The sequence below is a fragment of the Hylobates moloch genome, unplaced genomic scaffold (assembly GCF_009828535.3).
Source record: "Hylobates moloch isolate HMO894 unplaced genomic scaffold, HMol_V3 SCAFFOLD_17, whole genome shotgun sequence".
In the NCBI taxonomy this organism is placed as follows: Eukaryota; Metazoa; Chordata; class Mammalia; order Primates; family Hylobatidae; genus Hylobates; species Hylobates moloch.
In genome coordinates, this window is record NW_026652292.1 from 81919098 (window position 1) to 81932349 (window position 13252).

General features: G+C 50.2%; 1 protein-coding gene across 9 annotated transcripts in view; it reads left to right on the top strand.

Moving 5' to 3' along the window:
• ZFYVE28 (zinc finger FYVE-type containing 28) overlaps nucleotides 1-13252 on the top strand; it is a 143323-nt gene that overhangs the window by 96778 nt on the left and 33293 nt on the right. For all 9 annotated transcript variants that reach the window (XR_009210619.1, XR_009210620.1, XM_032135798.2 and 6 more), the window contains one exon: nucleotides 6899-8146. Coding sequence is in view for 7 of the 9 variants with exons in the window: in XM_032135798.2 (XP_031991689.1) it covers nucleotides 6899-8146 (1248 nt within the window). In the remaining 2 variants the exon portion in view is untranslated. The remainder of the gene's footprint in view (nucleotides 1-6898; nucleotides 8147-13252) is intronic.

The following is a 13252-nucleotide window of genomic DNA, read 5'->3' on the forward strand; positions in this document are numbered from 1 at the left end:
TGAGCCCAGGAGTTCGAGACCAGCCTGGGTGAGGCAATTCTCCCACCTCAGCCTCCTGAGTAGCTAGGACTACAGGTGTGAGCCACCACACTTGGCTGTTTCTTTTTGTATAGATTCCAGTTATCTGTTTAAATTCTTCATCCTCTTATCTAATTTGCCCCCTTCAATTTTCCTTAACATATTAAAACAACGACAATAAAATGCTTAGTTGGGCATTGTGGCACATGCCTATAGTCCCAGCTACTTGGGAGGCTGCGGTAGGAGGATTGCTTGAACCCAGGAGTTTGAGAGTGCAGTGAGCTATGATCCCACCACTGTATTCCAGTCTGGGCAACGGAGTAAGACCTCATCTCTAAAAAAAAAAAAAAAAAAAAGGAAAATTAAGATGAGGCCTAAGCAGTGCTTTGAAGGAAATTTATAGCACTAAATGCTATAAATTAGAACAGAATAAAGGATGAATTCAATTATGTAAAATTTTATCTAAAGAAGCTAGGAAATGATAAGTTTATCATACCTCAAGAAAGCAGGAGAAAAGAAATAATAAAAATAAGAACAGATGTCAATGAAATGCAAAACAAATGTATAGTAGGGGAAAGACAAACCCAAAAGTTAGGTTTTTTTGTTTGTTTGAGACGGAGTCTCGCTCTGTCACCCAGACTGGAGTACAGTGGCACGATCTCGGCTCACTGCAGCCTCTGCCTCCCAGGTTTAAACGATTCTTCTGCCTCAGCCTCCCAAGTAGCTGGGATTACAGACACCTGCCACCACACCCAGCTATTTTTTTTGTATTTTTAGTAAAGACAGGGTTTCACTGTGTTGGCCAGGCTGGTCTCGAACTCCTGACCTCGTGATCCACCCACCTTGGCCTCGCAAAGTGCTGGGATTACAAGCGTGAGCCATCATGCCTGGCCCAAAAAGTTAGTTCTTTTAAAAGATTAATAAAATTGATAAATTCCTAGCTGGACTAGTTCAAGAAAAAAAAGATAAAACATAAATCACTAATAATATAGATGGAAAGGAGACATCACCACAGACCTTACAGATATTAAAATGATAGTAAGAGGATATTATAAACAACTTTATATCACTAAATTTGACAATTTGAATTAATTGGACAAATTCCTCAAAAAAGCAATTACAGCTAACAGAAGAAGAAATAGAAAACCTTTTAATCCAATATCTATTAAAGAAGTTGAATTCATTATTTTAAAACCTTCCCACAGAGAAAACGTCAGGCACAGATGGCTTTCCTTATGTATTCTTCTAAACATTTAAAGAAGAAATAGCACAAATCTTATATAAATTATTTCAGGGAATAGAAAAAAAAGACATTTTCTAAGTCTTTTTTATTATTATTGAGACAGACTCTCACTTTGTCACGCAGGCTGGAGTGTGGTGGCACAATCTAGACTCACTGCAACCTCTGCCTCCCAGGCTCAAGAGATCCTCCCACCTCAGCTTCCTGAGTAGCTGGGACCACAGGCATGCACCACCATGCCCAGCTAATTTTTGTATTTTTTGTAGAGACGGTTTTACTATGTTGCCCCGGCTGGTCTCAAACTCCTGGGCTCAAGCAATCCGACTGTCTTGGCCTCCCAAAATGCTGGGATTACAGGCATGAGCCACCACACCCAGCCCTAACTCTTTTTTTTTTCCAATAAGAGTATAATCTAGACATTTAAACCTGACCAAGATATTACAAGAAACAACAACTACACCAATCTCTCATGAACAAAGATGCAAATACCCTTAAAAAGATACAGACAAATAAAACTCAACCATATATAAATAAGATAGATCATGACCAAGAGAAATATATCTGGGCACAGTGGCTCACACTTGTAATCCCAGGACTTTGGGAGGCTGCGGCAGGAGGATCACTTGAGCCCAGGAGTTTGGGACCAACCTGGGCAATATAGTAAGACCTCATCTCTACAAAAAATTTACAAATTAGTCGAGCATGGTGGTACACATCTGTACTGACAGCTACTTGGGAGGCAAGATGGGATGACTGCTTGTGCCAGGGAGGCAGAGGCTGCAGTGAGCTGTGATCAGACCACTGCACTCCAGCCTGGGTGACAGAGCAAGACATTGTCTCAAAATTAAAAAAAAAAGAAATGTATTCCAGATATGCAAGATTGGCTTAACATTAGAAAATCAAATCGATGTTTTGCCACATTAATTTTAAAAATTGGAAGAAAAATCATATAATTTTGAAAGATTCAAGAAAAGCATTTGAAAAAATTTCACACCAATTTATGGTGAAAACATGGCTTAGCAATAGACAAAACAGAACAAAAAAAGCATCTCTTAGCAAACTAGGAATAGGAGGGAATTTCCTTAACCTGGTCACAGATAGATATAGATACAGATTTCGTCCGTGCGTATCCCTGTGTGTGTGTTGTCTGTTGTGTATGTACTACAGCACACATCCCTGAGATTGGGAAGAAGATGTCTACTATTCACTGTCTCCATTTAACATTGTTTTCTGGCCTAGCAAGTGCAATAAGGCAAAAATAAAAGGAAAATTAGGAAGTTACATAGCATTGGAAATGAAGAACTAAAACTGCCATTTTATGTAGATAATGTGATCAAGTACCTAGGAAACTCAGGAGCATCTTCAAGCTATTAGAAATAATAAGTAGATTTAGCAAGGTCACTAGATGAAAGATCAATATACAAAAATAAATGGTCTTTCTGTATGCCAGCAATAAATAAATGCGAAATGAAATCAAAATACTGTCTTAGTCAATTTTGTGTTGCTATCATAGAATACCTAAGACTCAGTAATTTATAAAGGAAGGAGGTTCATTTAGCTCATGATTCTGGAGGTTGGGAGGTCCAAGATCCAGTGGCTGTATCTGGTTAACTTCTGGTGCAGGCCTCGTGCTCTGTCATAATGTGGCAGAGAAGCAGGAGGGGAAGGGGGCATGTGCAAAAAGGCCAAACACAAGAGGCAGCCTCACTTCATGACAACCCACTCTTGTGGTAACTAATTTGGTCTCATGAGACAGGCATTAATCTCCTTAACAACCTAATCACCTCTTAAAGACACCACCTCTAAACACCACCACATTGGGAACTAAAGTTCAACCTGAGTTTTGATGGGGACAAACCACCCCCAAACCATAGCAAATAACATCTATGGTAGTACCAGTGAATATCAAATACATAAGCATAAATCAAATTAATGATGTCCAAGACCTCCATTGAAAGTTATAAAATGTTATTACCATAAATTTTTAAAGCCTTGGACAGCAATTCCATTCAGAGAGAGGAACCCCTGATGTTATGAAGATATCAGTTGTTCTCAAATTAATCTATGAGTTCAATGCAGTCTCAATCAAAATCCCAGAAGCTAGCTAGCTTCCTTCCCTCCCTCTTTCTCTCTTTTCTTTCCTTCCTTTTTCTTTTTTTTTTTTTTTTTGAGACAGAGTCTCGCTCGGTTGCCCAGGCTGGAGTGCAGTGGCACAATCTCGGCTCACTGCAAGCTTTGCCTCCCCAGTTCATGCCATTCTCCTGCCTCAGCCTCCCAAGTAGCTGGGACTACAGGCGCCCAGGCCACCATGTCCGGCTAATTTTTTGTATTTTTAGTAGAGACGGGGTTTCACCGTGTTAACCAGGATGGTCTCGATCTCCTGACCTCGTGATCCACCCACCTCGGCCTCCCAAAGTGCTGGGATTACAGGCGTGAGCCACCATGCCCAGCCTCCTTCCTTTTTCTTTCTTTCTTTCTTTTTCTTTTCTCTTTCTTTTTTCTCTTTATTTCTTTTCTTTCTCTTTCTTTTTCTTTCTTTCTCTCTTTCTCTTTCTTTCTTTCTCTTTCTTTTTCTTTCTTTCTCTCTTTCTCTCTCTTCTTCCTTCCTTCCTTGCTTTCCTTCTTTCTTTCTTTTTCTTTCTTTCTGCATTCTCTCCTCCCCCTCCCCTCCCTCCCTCCCTCCCTCCCTTCCTTCCTTCCTTGTAGAAATTGACAAACTAATACTAAAATGCATGTGGAGATGCAAGGGGCCTGGAATAGCCAAGCAGCAGCAGAACGTTAGCTGTTCTACTCTCGATGGGCTTTGGGCAGTTTCCACAAATAGTGCTGCTGTGACTACCCCTGTGTGTGTCTCCAGGTGAACATATGTATGCTTTTCTGCTGTGTGTACTTCATAAAAAAAGAACAAAGGCCAGGCACAGTGGCTCATGCCTATAATCCCAACACTTTGGGAGGCTGAGGTGGGAGGAGCTCTTGAGCCCAGGAGGTCAAGGCTACAGTGAGCTGTGTTTACATCACTGAACTCCAGCCTAGGTGACAGAACAAGACCCCATTTCTTTAAAAAAAAAAAAAAAAGAAAATTGGAGACATCTTCTATTGTAAAGCTATAGTAATCCTGACAGATATAGTACAAGGATGGACTTGAGACCCATTCAATAGAATAGAAAGTCTAGAACTGACCAATGCATATATATGTCTCTGATTTATGACAACGTGACATTACAGAACAGCGGGAACAGTTGTTTTTCTTTCCAATAAATGGGCTGAGTCAATAGAAGACCACATGAGGAAAAATGTCTCATATGGTTATCTATTAGTGTCTGGGTTCTTACCACTATTGTACACAAAAATCAACTCCAGACAGAGTGTAGTTATAAATATAAAAAGTAAATCAATAAAATCCAGGCATGGTGGCTCATGCCGTAATCCCAGCACTTTGGGAGGCCAAGGTGGGAGGATCACTTGAGGCCAGGAGTTCAAGACCAGCCTGGGCAACATAGTGAGACCCTGTCTCTAAGAAAAATTTTTTTTAATTAAAAATAATTAGCCAGGTACGGTGGTCTGCACCTGTAGTACCAGCTGCTCAGGAGGCTGAGGCAGAAGAATAATTTGAGCCGAGGAGTTTGAGTCTCCACTGGGCCATGATCACCCCGGATCTGGGCCACAGAGCAAGACTGTGACTTAAAAAATAATAAAAAGCTTTTAGAGGAAAATATCAAGGAGAACATCTTTGTGACCATGGAGTGGGAAGAGATTTCTTAAACAGGACACAAAGCACTAATCATAAAGAAAAAATGTTATAATTGGACTTTATTAAAATTTAAAACTTCCTCAAAAGCACCATTAAGAGAATGAAAAGGCAAGCCAAAGAGTTGGAGAATATATCTAATAAAGAAAAGAACTCCTGTCAATCAATAAGAAAAAGGCAGACAACCCAATTAATAATGGGCAAAAGGCTTGAACAGGAACTTTGCATAGAGAAGATCTAAGGGATGATAAGTAGATAAACTGTGACCGACTTCATTGGTCATCAGGCTAAAACAATGGAAAGCCATAATAAAATAAGATACAATTACTTACGCACCAGGAAGGATTCAGTTAAAGACAGTAGTGCTTTCGAGGGCCTGGGGCAAGCCATGCTGTCAGCCAAGCTGTGGGCAGGCGTGCCTGGATCCTGGCTGCTCCCCACTGTCTGGCTCAGCAGTCCCACCCCATGTGTGCATTCAGCAGGAATGCCCTCGTGTGTTCTTCAAGAGAGATGCACGAAGATGCTGGGTCACAGCAGCCAAAACCTGTCGGGTGTAACAGATAAAGGAACTACATATATTTACCCCATGGAAGATGGTGCAGCCACAAGAATGAATGACCTATGGCAACGTGCTTTATGATGGGTGAATCTTACTGGCATTGCCAGATCTAGCAATACAACAGCAGAAAGCCCAGTTCAGTTAGAATTTCAGATAAACAACAAACTCTTTTTAGTGTACGTCCCAAATGGGCAGCATTTGGAGTACACTTACACTTACAACTATTTCTAATGACATTTTAAAAGTACTTATTTGTTGTTTATCTGAAATTGAAATTTAACTGGGTAGAATCCTGGAGATTCTACACAAATATAACATCAGCAAACAAATCCTGCCACAAGAGAGTGTAGACTGAAAATTCCCATTTCTCCAGAGAAGAAGAGCAGGTGCGCACCTCGGCCTATGGAGTCAGGATGGTGTCACGCGAGAGCCAGGGCGCCGGGGGCCTGGTTGGAGTTTCACTTCTGAATCTGGGTGCTATTCACATGGGTGGATTCAGCTTAGGAAAGTTCTGCCCAGCTCTGCAAAGCGCACTTCCTCACAATAGCCATGGCTGTGCTGGAATGTCCCATGTGGGACTCAGACCACAGACATAGCCGGAGCTTCTCCCAGCAGAGAGTAGCCCACAGTCGGCCTGTAGGAGCCTGCTCCGGGAGCTTCCTGCTCAGCATCACTGAATTAACTGCACCTTTGGGTCTCGGCCTCAATGCCTCTTCCTCCAGGAAGCCTTCCCGGCCTCAGCCAGGTGCCCTGCTGCACCCTCCTTCATGGCTTGCATTGTCTTTGGTTGCAGCTGTCATTGTTGTAGTTCAGTCATTGTTTGTATAAATGCTTGTTTATCATCTGCCTCACCCAACTGCAGGCTAAGTTCACAAGGGCAGGACCATGCCTGCCTTCTTCCTCGTGTCCTAGTGCCCAGTTCCTGCTGCATAGCCAGTGCCCAATGGTATTTGCGGAATGAAAGGATGAAGGTCTATGTGTAAACCAGCATGTATTTTTTCACTCCTTAGAGTTTCTATTCATGCAGCTAACACATGCCTAACAATCATGGCTTTGTTATTTTCAGCAAAAGGTTCCAGAATCTTGTTTTAAAAAAGAAACCGTACTAGAATCCCAGCCGGCCACCTTGAACGCTGTTGTCCTGGCGGGCGAGACCCGAGCCTTGTTCCGTGGTGGAGGAGACGTGCTGGTGCCTTGTGAATTCAGTTGCAAACGTTCAGTGCCTGGCTGTTGTTCTGCTGGTGCAGACTCCAGGGTGCTGCGTCCACTCCTGGCCGAGAAGGCTGGTGTGGCTTTTGGGACCCTCACCCTTGGCTTTTGTCTTGATTCGTAGGGATTTGCTGCAGACGCTGACGGAGGAGGAGCTGCACACGCTGGAACGGAACCTCTGCATTTCCCAAGACGTGGAGTTCCCCATCCGCGCAGACGTGCAAGGACCCGCTGCCCTGGCGCCCGCCCTCTCTGCCCCTCTCCCCCCTGAGGGGCCGCTCTCAGCCAAGGCCAAAGACCCGGATGCAGAGCTGGCCTGCTCCATGCAGTACGACGACCAGGAGCTGGAGCAGCTCAGCCGCATGGTCCACAGGGCAGGGGACGAGATGTCCTCTTTGCTTTCACCGCCCAGCGCCTGCCAGTCCCCAGCGCACAGACCGGGAGCGGAGGGCAGCCCAGGCGGGGAGGCGTCTCCAGGTAGAGCGCGCCTGCGGTCGGGCAGTGACGAGGAGGAGCGCGTGTTCTTCATGGATGACGTGGAGGGGACGGCAGAAGCCCTGGCCAGGCCCGAGTCTCCAGGTGGCCCATTTGGGTGGGCAGGCAGTACCCGGGCCGACCCCCAGGAGAAAGGGCAGGGTGGGCCAGGCGGAGCGGTGGGGGTCAGCGTGCCCGCCTCGGAAAAGGAGGACTTGAGCAACAACAACAACCTCGAGGGCGAGGGCACAGGTGGGGCCAGCCTCGCGGGCACCAGCTCCTGCAGCTGCCTCGACTCGCGGCTGCACCTGGACGGCTGGGAGGTGGGTGCGGATGACGCAGAGACGGCCGAGATGATCGCCCACCGGACAGGGGGCATGAAGCTCTCAGCCACGGTCATCTTCAACCCCAAATCGCCCACTTCCCTGGATTCTGCGGTCGCCACCCAGGAGGCCGCCTCGGAGCCCGTGGCCGAGGGGATGGACGGCGGCCCCCACAAGCTTAGCACTGCGGCCACCAACTGCCTTCTGCATTCCTGCGTGTGCTGTGGGAGCTGCGGGGACAGCAGGGAGGACATGGTGGAGCGTCTGCGGGAGAAGTGCAGCCCGGGAGGCGTCATTGGTGCCTCGTACGCTGCCGGCTTAGCCAAGGCCAGCGACAGGGCCCCTGAGAGACAGGAGGAGGCGCCCCCACCCTCAGAAGATGCCTCCGACGGGCGGGAGCCCAAAGCCCCCACTTCCAACAAGTGCCTGCCTCACACCTCAGGTTCCCAGGTGGACACAGCGAGTGGGCTGCAAGGAGAGGCTGGGATTGCAGGTCAGCAGGAGCCGGAGGCCAGAGAGCTGCGTGCTGGGAGTCCCTCGGCTCATGAGGCGCCTCAGCCCCTGTCTGACTCCAGGTAAGACCCAGTCTGGCCCAGAGACTGGGTTTGTCCTCTCTGCACTGGGGGGTAGGTGCTGGCGCGTTCTCCAAGCATTGCAGTGTTTCCACCTGAGCCATTCTGGCCACCGACAGGTGCTGGGCCCTGGCCAGGTGTGGGGTCTGTGTGTGAGGAGGGGCAGGGGCAGGAGCTGGCTGTGGAGGCACCTGCCCTGTGGGGCGTCATGCACCAGGAAATGTGTGCCAGCGGATCCTCTTCCCTGTTTCTGATGTTCCAGGTGCCTTTCAGGTGACATGGGCACAGTGCCAAGCCCTCAGCTCACCTGCTGCAGCCCCGGCCCATCCCGCCCCTGGTGTGAGCCACATGTGCCTGCGCGGGGCAGTGGGAGTGGGCTGTGCCAGTGCCTGGCCCCTTACCCTGAGCCGCATCCGAGCGCACTGCCCACTTCTCTTTGCTGACCACTGCGGCCGCCTGGCTCACACCAGGCTGAAACAAGATGCAGACCCGTGGCCATGGGCGTGGAGACTGGGGGCCATGAGGGGTGCTGAGACCACCCATGGGCAAATCCTCAGGGGTGTTCCCAGGGCCTCTGTCCCTCCCAGGACCCTCTCCTCCTTTCCCTGCACTGGGGGGAGGTGGGGAAGTCTCCTGTCTCTTCTCATGGGCTCCCATCCCCCACACTGGAGACAGGGAGGGAAAGGCAGGGGCTGGGCCCAGCCCAGGGTCACTCATGGCTGCGTTGTCAGGGCCATTGACCCCCTTGCCAGGACCCCGCCCTGCAGGGCTCCCACTCTGGCTGTGGCTGTGTCTATAGGCCTTGCTAACGGGAAGAGAGCGGGAGGATAGGGAGGGGATGAGGTTCAACTGGAGACCAGAAAAGCCCCACCAGGAGCCGTGGGAGCTGGGCAGCAGATGGGGATGAAGGTGGGGGGCACAGGTGCAGGAGTGAGGGGCTGTGTTGAAGGATGGCAGGCAGGCCCAGGAGAGGGTCCTCACACTGGGGAAGGGGCTTCTTGGTGCAGGGCAGATGCCTCCTTCTTCCTATGCTGGGTCCTCCCAGGTCGTGTGCTCGCTGGAGTAGGAGTGGCCAGGGTCCCGTGACGGTCAGGCCGTTCTTCCTTTCCGCTGCCCACTCAGGACTCAGGGCCTCCCTGTAGCTCTTCCCTGTGCTGTGGGCTGGGTGGGCTGGGCCTGGTTCCCGGCGTCCGTCCCCACTCCCCACCAGGCCCTGGCAGCCTCAGTCACTTTCCATCGATGGATTTGCCTCTTCTGGACATTTCCTGTGAACACATTCACGTACAGGTGGTTCCCGACTTATGATGGCTCGGCTTAACGAGGGCATGAAAGTGACGTGAACCCAGCGGGAACCGTCCTCCGTGTTTTGAAGGCTAGGAGGGTCAGATGCATTTCTGACTTAGGATACGATGGGTTAAGTCAAGAAGCATCTGTGGTGTGTGACTTCCAGGGTCCGGCTTCCTCCACCGAGCGTAACGTCTGTAAGGGCCACCATGTAGAGGCACACAGTGGCACGCTGTTCCTTTTTATGACTGAATCACACTCACTGCATGGGGAGACCGTCTTTCATTTCTTCATTCACCAGTGGATGGTGGATGTGTTGTTTCTACGTTTTGGCTGTGATGAAAATTTTCGTCGAAGTTTTTGTGTGGACACGGGTCCTCGGCTCATCTGGGTGGATCCCTGTGAGCGGAATTGCGGATCATGTGGTCACTCTGTGTGTGGCATTTTGAGGAGCTGCCAGACTACTTTCCAGTGTGGCTGCAGTTGGCATCCAGGCAGCTGTGGATGGGGGTTCCAGTTTCCCTCGTCCTTCCTTACACTGGTCATTGTCTTTGTTTTGTCCTTAGGGCACGCCCCACTCGTCAGCAGTCAGCTGATGTCTCTAAGGCCACTGGACACCATTTCCTCACAGCAGGTTCATTGGTCTCATTCAGCATTACATGTGTAGAGCTTGCCATTGACAGCTGATTCAACTTTATATTTGTGTGGTTCCCGGTCAAATCTATAAATAAGATAGACCCAGAGAAGTCTGTCTGAAGGAACCTTTTTCTCCCCTGCCCCCAAAGGGAACAGTTTAAGAATGTTTTATAGTATATCCTTCAATTTTCAAAAATGTAAGCAAAAGCACATGAGTAGATGTTCAGATACACAGCCGCGTATTCCCTATCCCCGTATTTGGTGAAGGGCCTCCTGCTACAGGCACTCGCCCCCACCTCGCTCTCCTGGCCTTCTGCCCGAGCCACTGCAGTGCTTGCTAGAGATGTCCTGCTTCTCTTCACCGCGGGGCAGGGCCCCATGCGAGGCTGGCCTGGCATGCACTCGGACCTCGGTGCTGGCTTGGGCTTGTTTCCAGGCTTTTGCTGTCACAGACGTGCCATGATGAACAGCCTCGCGCAAACAGCCTCTCCTCTTTCTTGTGGGTGAGGCCATTTTTGAGATGCAGCCTGAGCTTCATGGCTGTGTCAGCCAGAGCACCTTTTCCCCACTACTGGATGCTTTCCTCAGGGGCTCAGACCCAGTTCATTGGCAATGGATCCTTTTTCTCCGAGTTTGACATGAAACCATCAGAAATTCTTTGACAGGATAAGCGGGGGGGAGATTTTGGTTTGGGGCCTGCCCATCTTTTGCTGCTGGGGGTGGTGGGGGTTGTCCAGGTGACAGCCAGTGGATGCCCATCCCCTCCGGAAGCTCCTCCCACCTTCCTGGCTTGACCTCTGTGCCCCATCATGGTACACGGCGTCTTAGGCGGCCTCAGCTTCCCAGGCCTTATGCAGCTCAGCACAGACGCTGAGGCTCAGCTGAGGAAAGGGAAGGAGCCCAGGAGGTGGTGTCATCCTCCAGGGAAGCGTTTCTGGCAGGTGCGGAGGATCCGAGAGAGCAAGCACATCACGGGGTGATCAGGACAGTCATGTTTGGTTCGATTTAGGACTGTGCCCGGAGGTAGCTGGAAATCAGGTGAGCGGGCGGCAGTACGTGGCAGCTGTCCCGTCCAAGGCGCAGGCGGTGTGCACCCTGGGAGCACCATTCACTCCCCCACTCATCTGTGTCTCAAGCATGTTCCGGAGTGGCTGGGCCAAGCACCGGAGACCCACCAAGGAACAAGAGACATGGCCTGTCCTCCCAGGTGTCACCTCACACAAATACGGAGGTGATAATGCAGTGGGGCTTTTAAACAGACACAGGAGACCAGCTCCACACACACAGAAAGTTCACCCAAATTCAAACAGCCCCGTGTCAGGAAGCCTGGCTGGTGTTAAGTAACGTTTGTGCGAGGCCAGTCGCGTGCACAGGTGTGGCTGCATTTGGTTACTCCTCCCATTCTGCAGCGGGAAAGACTGAGACGGAGAGGGTGGTATTTGCCTTAGCTGAGAACATCTGGAAGAGCCCAGGCCTGTTTGGCTGTGAGACCCGCTCACCCGGCAGGTGCCCCTGCAGCCCCTGTGGCTGTGGCATGGAAGGTTCAGAGGGAACAGCGGGCACGGCCCTGACTGAGTCGGACCTCCGTGTGCTGCAAATGAAGGAAATGCATGGGGCCGTGGCTGACCAGCCTGTGAGATTCCCCTGAGGCCCCTGGAGCCTGTGTTTCTGGCCAGGCAGAAAACAGCCTCCAGGAGGAAGGACAGGGCTTCCCGCCACCAGCCAGGGGACGGATGCATGCAGGAGGTGGGTTGGCACACGGCCCGCTGGGGTCCTGGTGTGAGGGTCCCAGCCAGGAGGGGCCCCTCTCTGGGGCGTTTCCTCAGGTGCTGTCACCTGGGAGTCTGGACATTGTCCTCGACAGACAGCGGTGAATCAGCCTTGCGGATGTGAATGTTCTGGAACCTACACCCTTCAGCTCTTTTCATTTTACCGGCTTCTTTCCGACCTTCTCAGTGGTCAGTGAATCCTTTTGGAGGAGTTGATGTTTTTTAAAAGCTTATTTTCCCTTCAGCTAGCCTCACCTCTTTGATCTAGAACCTTCCATCCTCTTGAAGTCACCCTTATAAGTTACTTGTCTAGATGACAGAAAGTCTGCTCAGGTTGGTTGTCCGTTCCTTCCAGGGACACCAAGAAGTGGATTTCCAGCTCTGCCTTCTTCGAAAAGTAACACTGACTCCCTGTTTGCTAATTATAAACATGGTCCTGTTCATCGTAGAAACTTCGGAAAACATGAGAGACTGGGTCTGGTGGTTCATGCTTGTATTCCCAGCAGTTTGCGGGCTGAGGCAGGCGGATTGCTTGAGGCCAGGAATTCAAGACCAGCGCGGACAACATAGCAAGACCCCATCTCATGAAAAGTAAAAGCAAATTAGCCAGGTGCAGTGGCGTGGGCCTGTAGTCCCAGCTGCTTTGGAGGCTGAAGCAGGAGAATCGCTTGAGCCCGGAAGGTGGAGACTGCAGTGACCTATGACTGTACCACCGTACTGCAGCCTGGGTGACAGAGTAAGACCCTATCTTTTTAAAAAACAAAACAAATAAGGAAATAAATATCACCCCAAATCTTCTGAACAGTTTTATTCTTTTTTTTCCACTGAACATGGTTTTATAGTTTCCTCTACAGTTTTTTGTCTGCCTCTTGGATTCTCTTTTCTTTTCTTTTTTCTTTCTTTTCTTCCTTTTCTTTCTTCTTTTTTCCTTTCCTTCCTTTTTCCCTTTTCTTTCTCCTTTCTTTCCTTTCTTTCCATTTCCTTCCTCCCACCCTCCCCTCCCTTCCCTTCCCCCCTCCCACTCTCCCCTTCCCTTCCCTTCTCTTCCCTTCTCTTCCTCTCACCCTCACCTCCCTTCCCTCCCCTCCCTCCCCCCTTCCCCCTCCCCTCCCTTCCCTCCCTCCCTCCCCCTCCCATCCCTTCCCTCCCTCCTACCCTCCCCACACCCTCCCCTCCCCCTCTTCCCTCCCTCCTACCCTCCCCACACCCTCCCCTCCCCTCTCTTCCCTCCCTCCTACCCTCCCCTGCCTTCCCTTCCCTCCCTCCCTCCCCTCCCTTCCCTCCCTCCCTTCCCTCCCTCCCTCCCCTCCCTTCCCTTTCCTCCCTCCCTCCTTCCTCTCCCTTCCCTTTCCCCCCTCCCTCCCTCCCCTCCATTCCTTTCCCCCCTCCCTCCCTCCCCTCCCTTCCCTTTCCCCCCTCC